Below are 7,793 nucleotides of genomic sequence, written 5' to 3'. Positions count from 1 at the left end.
TTTTAAGATGACCGGTAAGGGGATCTTAACCCTTGACTTGGTGTTGTCAGCACCACGCTCAGCCAGTGAGCGAACCGGCCATCCCTATATGGGATCCGAACCCGGGGCCTTGGTGTTATCAGCACCGCACTCTACGGAGTGAGCCACGGGCCGGCCCTATTTACTATTTTTTTAAGCTTATTTTGCAGGGCATACTCAGCTGCTGGCTGAGGCTCCCCAAAATTTGATACCGAATTCACTGGTCCAGCTGCCAGCTACAAGATAAAAAACAACCCAAAAGTCAAATGTTGGTGAAACTGGAAGTCAGCTTTTATTCGAATACAAGTGACCTGAGGAGAGATGTTAGGCTAACCCATCTTTCTGGTAAACCTGAAGGACAATGGCTAGGCTAAAGCCGTCCCCCAGACTCAGGTTTACTGTGGGGGGTTTTAAAGATGGGGTTGAGGGAATGGAACATAGGAAAATGAAAAGCAGGAGAGAGGGGCATGTGAGCAGCAAGGGCTTCATGCAAGGTATTAGGCACAGTCTCGCCAGGACTCAGTCTGGTTTCTGCTTCCATCCTTATCTCAGGGTCTGGGTAGTATATGCAAGTCTGCAGCTCCAGGCTGGCTAGAAAACAATTTTACATTCAAGTAAATGTCATCTTGTCCTATAACCAAGGTTCAAAATTTCAAATAACTAAGGGAAAAGAGGGAACTCAGAGAAATGCATGCCAAGAACTGTGTCTTTTAAAAATTTGACTACAGCCCATGCAGTTTTAGGTCCCAGCATGGCTTCAGTCCTGCTCACTGCAACAATTACACTTTACAACACAGTTATTTTTTTAAGGAAGTGAATTGCCTTTAAAGCAGTGCTAGCAAACACAAGAGCTTAGTCGACCCCTGGTGGAGGCTTTTAGAAATCTGCTTTCCGGCTCTTACGGTACTAGGGTTACCTGCTCCAAGGCCTGCCGATCCACCCACCCAAAGCCAAAATGGCTGAATCAATGAATGGCATGGCAGAGAAGTCTGGGCTTGAAAAGGAAAGAAAAAAAAAGAGAGGAGAGAAGCAGGAAGAGAGAAGAGGGAGAGGAGGAGAGAACTGGAGGGAAGATAAGGAGAGGGAAGAGAAAGATTGTTCAGAGGATGATGCAAGATGTTCAGAGACAAACAGGACTGTGGCTTCTTCCATAATGAGAGAATCATCTCATCATATGTACTTGTCACGTGTGACCCAGGGTAAGACCTCAGCAAATGTCAAGGTTGCCCTGATGCCCAGCCCCTCGTCTGCCCCCTCATGCTCTGTGGGGCTTCACTTCTACTTTTTAGGAAATAAAACAGAATCATATTCTTGTTGTGATGCAATTCACTTTCACTCCTCTCATGTTCCAGGGAGTTCTGGGCTGCCCCTACTGCTCCGCAAACCTTAGGGCAGCCCAGAACTAGCTGTGTCCATCTTCACCTTCCAGATGGCTGGAGAACACAGTCCCAGGGCTGTCTGGCACATCTTGAGACTGCCACTTCTGGGAACAGTGCCCTTGGTGCCCAGCACATTTGGTGGCAGTTGCAGCCCACATTAGGCTCCTCTTCAGGATGCCACTTCATAGGCCTGAGGAGTCCAGGGCCTTGCCTGGCATTCTGTGCAGGGTGAGAGAGCCCTCATGCCATCAGGTTGAGTGCTGCCCAGGACATTCCTCTTTCTCATCCAGGTAAATCTCATCCAGCTTCTCATCACTAAGAGCCCTCAAAACCGAACAAACGGTGCTAGTCCTGGGGATATAGCAGTGAATAGAAGGGGCAGAGCCTGCCTTCAGTGAGTGACCATACAAGGATCCCTTCATCTGGAATAAGAGACAAGTATTGAATTCTCCCCTGAATTTGGGCCCAGCAAAACCTTGAGCTTACACTGAAGCAAAAACAAAACAAAACAATACGTTGAACTTTCAGAAGGAGAGAATAAACCGAAAGATGCTAGAGATGGGGGGGATGGGAGGGGGTTGGGGAAGTGATTGGTTGGGCAAAGGGCATAAAGAAAAATTATGATTTGTACTAATGAATATGCTAATAAAAAAATAAACCCCATAATTGTGCCGACTTGTGCATGCATGTCATTTTTTACCTCAGCTGAGCTTCCACACAGCCCACTTCATTAAGTTTTAAATTGTTTTTTAGTTACGTTAGATTTCTAGGGAAGCTTTAACAAAATACCATAAACTACATGGCTTAGAACAAGAGAAATTTGTCTTACAGTTCTAGAGGCTAGAAGTCTGAATCAAAGTGTCAGCAGGGCCATGCTTCCTTTCCTTTTCTTAGCTTCTTGTGGTTTGCTGGCACTTTGGCATTCCTTGGCTTGTAGATGCATCACTTCAATCCTGTTTCTTCATGTGGACTTCTCCACTCTATGCGTGTCTGTGTCCACATTTCTCTTTTTTATTAGGACACCAGTCATACTGAATAAGGATCCACTCTAATTGCCTCATTTTAACTTGATTGCCTCTGTAAAGGCCTGTTTCCAAATAAGGTCATATTCTGAGATACTGGGGGTTAGGACTTCAACATATCTTTTTTGGGGGACACTATTCAACACATAACAGATGTCAAAGAGAACAAAAGGCATATAATACAAGGCAAGGTTCTCTGCCCTACACTTCCCCACCTCTATACTCATTTTAAATGTTTCAGGTTTAAGTTCTTGTTGTAGTTTGCTTCTTTCTAAATACTATGCTTATATCTATATCAACTTTTTAAATGTAGTTTTAAAATGTAGACATTGTCTGCTATGGTAGATGAGATTATAGTTCACTCATTCCTTCCTCTTTTTATGTTTATATTTTTAACCTTGGGTTATGGAAATTGATCAAACCTATACAAGAGTACAGAAAACAGTATAATAAACCCCATGTGCTCATTACTGAACTTTACCAGTTACCAACTTGTGGCAAATTTTATCTTTCCTTACCAGTTTCCCTTCTCCTTTTAATATATAGATATACTATATCACTATTTTTAGGTTTTCTGCTGGTTACTTTTTTATCTTTAAATAATATTCCTAAACTTGTGTTTCTCTTTCCATGAACTGGGGACAACTATTGACTTTTCACATTGTAATGAGGATATTAATGTGCCTATACTTCATTCCACCTCTCTTTTTGCCCTTCTTCTTTTAACTTTCTGCCAACTGTTGGTTTCAGGTCAGGTTCCCAGGGAAGCAGACTCTAAAATGGAGATTAATGTGCAGGAAGTTTTTTCGGGAGTGCTCTTAGGATCAACACTTGTGGAAGGGAAAGAGAGGGTAGGGAAGGGGAAGGAAGGGGAAGGGAGGGGAGGGAAGGTAAGAGATCGGGATTAGGCAGATAGGGAAGGTGGGCTGTGGTATAGTCTCAAAGAAGGCTTCATCCTACTCCAAAGGGAGTTCTGAAGCTGGAATGGACCTGTGGAAGTGTCCTAAGTTGGGGTGAGGAGCTTGACCTTTCTACCTTTAAGTTGAATCATAGAAGGTGGGCTTCCTGAAAACAGATGTGACATTGGTAGAGGTGACTGTCTTAATCCGAGGCAATCTCTGAGGAGGGCTAACAGCGGCTAACAGCTCTGAAGCCACCCAGGAAAATAAAATTTTTTATCTTGAAGGGAGATCTGAGTAGTGCATCACGGCACCATCATTGCTGTTTTTGTACTTTCTCATTGTTCACTGTTCTTTAACCATACTTACGTCTTCTAGATTTTGTTATAGATGATTCTCAAAGTTGAAAATCAAACTGTGTTTGCAATATTACGACTATGTAATAGCATTCATTACATTGTAGGGCTGGGATTCCATTTCCATTTTTGTAGTTACAATGTCATAAACCCCATATTGCTCAAATTAAGATGTTCAAATAGAGGGTTTAATACCCTTTACTTTATGTCCCAAATCTTGCCATGTTTTACTTAGCTTCATATTAAACATGTATTTCTTTTTTATAGTTTTTGTTTTTTCCTTCAATTTCTGATTGCATTACTTATTATACATGGGAGAAGAAACATATGCCTTCTGGGGCCGGCCTGTGGCTCACTCGGGAGAGTGCGGTGCTGATAACACCAAGGCCACGGGTTTGGATCCCATATAGGGATGGCCGGTTGGCTCATTGGGTGAGCGTGGTGCTGACAACACCAAGTCAAGGGTTAAGATCCCCTTACCGGTCATCTTTAAAAAAAAAAAAGAAAAAAAAAGAAACATATGCCTTCTTTACCATAGTCCTAATAACTTTTTGCTTCTTATTCTACTTATTTCTTGGAAACCATCCTATTCTTATTAAAGTACATGACCTTCCTGTTCTAATTTGGACAGAGACTTTTGTTTGTTTTGTTGTTTTGTTTTAGACATTTTATACTTTTAGCATATACTTCAGTTCTTTGTCTCAGTTATACTATTGTATTAGTCCATTTATGTTGCTTATATCTGAATACCTGAAACTGGGTAATTTCTAAAGAAATTAAATTTATTTTGTACAGTTCTGGAGGCTCAGAAGTCCACAGTCTAGGGAGCATATCTGGTGAGGGCCTTCTTCTGGGTGGGAACTCTCTACAGGGTCCCATTGTGGCCAGGTTATCACATGGTGAGAATGGCCTGAGCAAGATAGAGCTAACATTCTCATTCACTCTTCTTATAAAGCATCAGAGCCACGCCCATGACAACCCATTTAATCATCAAACCATTACTCCATGAATGGAGCAATCCATTCATGAGGGCACAGTCCTTATGATCCAATCACTTCTTAAAGGCCCCACCTTTCAAATACCATAATTGGATTTCCCGTCTTCTTAACAATGTTACAATGGAGATCATGTTTCCAATACATGACCTTTTGGGGGACATATTTGACCCATAGTACCCATAGCACTTACCTATTAAATGAAATCCCTTTATTTCCTGTAGATCTTTTTTCCAGATCCTCTAACCTTTTATTTCAATCTGCACTAGTTACTGTAGGCCTGCTGAACAGTTATCATGCTGGAGAGTTTTCTGGTTTTATATGTTGTGTATGTTTGTGTGTGTATTATTGGTGGTGATGGTAGTGATGGTGGTATATTTCCATACTTCCTTGAGTTTCTAGAGTACATCCTCAAGTAACCTCCTATGACAGTGTTGAATAGGAGGTAAGTTTTTGAATTCTTGCATATCTGAAAATGTCTTAATTCTATTCTTATCCTTGTTTGACAGTTTGGCTATGTATAGAAATTTAAGCTGAAATTTCATATAATTGTTTTAATCTTTGGAAGCTTTATGATCTTTCCTTATCCTTGATATTTCTGAACTTTCACAAAGCTGTGCATAAGCTTGGGTATATTTTCATTGATTGTGCTGGGTACCCAGTAAACAATTCCAGTCTGAACTCAAGTTTTTCTTTAGCTCTAATTTTTTCAACAGATGTTTAATAATTTCCTCCCCTGTATTTTGTTTTATTTTTATAACTTAATAAAATGTTGGTCTTGCTAATTGATTCTTATATTTTGCTTCATGTTTTCTATATTTTGTTTTACCTATTTTATTGAGGCATAACTTACATACAGTAAAGTACACATTCTCAGGAACATAGCTTAATTTTTACATATGTACACACTCATGTAAACTGTACTCTGATCAAGTATTAGAACATTTACAGCACCCCTTTGGACTTCCTCATGCCCTTCTCCTAGTGAGTACCTTCCACAAAATTCCTTCCCCCAAAGTATCTTCCATAAAAGTATTCTAGCCTGTGTCACTGTAGATCAATTCTGCTGTTCTAGAACTTCATATAAATGTAATTGCACACTATGTACTTTTAAATTTCTGACTTCTTTCAATCAATATTATATTTTTGTAATTCACCTATGTTGTATGTATCAGTAGTTTGTTTCTTTTGCTGCATTGTACTCTATTTTGTGATTATAACACAGTTTATTCAAATTATTATATGCTGTTGGAGGACATTTGGGTTGCTTCCAGTTTGGGGCTATTGTGCATAATGCTACTATGAATATTTTTGTATATGTTTTTTGGTGGCTGTAAGTACTCATATCTGTTGGGTATCAGCACTGGAGTAGAATGCGGGGTCGTTGAGTAGGCACATGTTTATCTTTGGCTTTGATAGATACTGTCACAAAGTTTTCCAAGATGGTTATACCAATTTACAATCCTCCAGGCAATGTATGAGAGTTTGAATCACTCCACATTCTTTCCAGCAGTTGGTGTTGTCCTTTCCTGTATTTTTGCTGTACATTTTAAAAATTGCTCTGAACTTGAATTTTTTAAATTCTTTTACTTAATTTTTAATTTTGAAATCATAGTTTTATTCCTAAGTGATCTTTCATGTTCACTACTGTAACTATTTCATAGTTACCTGTTTTGTTTTGTTTTGTTTTATAGAATCAATATCTTTTCAGACCTTTCTTAGGATATTAAGAAAAGGTATTTTTTGTTGTTGTTCATTTATTAGTTGTTCTTTTATGTCCCATTAATTATCTCTTTTTTCTAGGGTCAGCTTTGCTGTTTGTTTTTCTTGTTTCTCTGTCATCTTGTAGACTATCCTCAATCGTTTGGTCTTTCTTTGTCATCTGATTACACTTAAGAATGAGGCTGACTGGCAGCTCTGTGTACATGGGTAGGACTCATGGATTGGCAGGGTTTGTTTTAAGATGAAGAGGCAGTGTGCTGATAGTTTTGTTGGAGGCCCTCTTAAATGTCATAACATGGAGATAGGTTTTTTTTATTTGTTTGTTTGTTTGGTGGTTCCAACACCCATTCCACCTTTCCTAGTCTATCCCAGGTAATTTATTCTATTTCTTTAGAAAATAATTTTTCTTTTTTACTTCTTGGGTTAAATACTGGTTCTGGAGCCGTCTGGGGGAGATTAGCATCCATATAGAACAATTCAATTAATTTCTCTGGTTTAAGTCCTATTTCTCATTCTTGTCCTCTGTCATACTTGATATCTCTGTGTCAGGAGACCGTCTAGGCTAAGTTTATTCTGTCCTTAGCACAAGTCCCCTTTGCAGGTATTATCAGTCTCTACTGTGGCAACTTTCAGAAATTTGGTGGAATTTATAATCCATTGAATTTCCCTTCTCATTTTTTTTTTTTTTTTTTTTTTGGCTTTGTAAATTGAGGTGAAATTTACATGACATAATATTAACCATTTTAAAGTGTACAATTCTGTGGCATTTAGTGCCTTTGCAATGTTGTGTAATCACTACTGCTATCTAGTTCCAAAACATTTTAATTACCCCCAAAAGCCACCCAGTACCCATTAACCAGTTGCTCCCCATCCCCTTCTTCCTTCCCCTGGCAGCCGCCAATCTGTATTCTGTCTCTATAGATTTATCTATTCTGAATATTTTATATAAATGGAATCATACAATATGTGACTTTTTGCGTCTGGCTTCTTTCAGTTAGCATGATGTTTTCAAGATCCACCCACGTCATAGTGTGTATCACTGCTTCATTCCTTTTTATGGGTAAGTAATATTCCATTGTATGGGTATACCACAATTTGTTTATCCATTCATCCACTGATGGACATATTTTTTTCCAACTTTTGGCTGTTATGAACATGAATGAACAGGTACTTTTTTGATTATCTGTTTTCTATTCCTCTGAGTATATACCAAAGAGTGGAACTGCTGGGTCATGTGGTAATTCTATGTTTAACTTTTTGAGGAACTGAAAAACTGTTTTTTACAGCAGATGAATCATTTTACACTCCCATCAGCAAGGCATGAGGTTTCCAATTTCTCCATATCCTCATCAACACTTGTCATTTTCAGTTATTTTTCTTATAGCCCTCCTAGTGGTTGTAA

At 39.2% G+C, this 7,793-nt stretch overlaps 1 protein-coding gene across 1 annotated transcript in view; it reads left to right on the top strand.

Annotated features, from left to right (window-relative positions):
- The window catches only part of IDS (iduronate 2-sulfatase), a 40,474-nt gene that overhangs the window by 6,088 nt on the left and 26,593 nt on the right, over positions 1-7,793 (top strand). Inside the window, exon 2 of the mRNA XM_008587932.1 lies at positions 7,386-7,451. Coding sequence (XP_008586154.1) covers positions 7,391-7,451 — 61 coding nt within the window. The 5' untranslated portion in view covers positions 7,386-7,390. The remainder of the gene's footprint in view (positions 1-7,385; positions 7,452-7,793) is intronic.

Source organism: Galeopterus variegatus, unplaced genomic scaffold, assembly GCF_000696425.1.
Source record: "Galeopterus variegatus unplaced genomic scaffold, G_variegatus-3.0.2 Scaffold4600, whole genome shotgun sequence".
NCBI lineage: Eukaryota > Metazoa > Chordata > Mammalia > Dermoptera > Cynocephalidae > Galeopterus > Galeopterus variegatus.
This window is presented reverse-complemented; position numbering and strand designations above follow the sequence as displayed.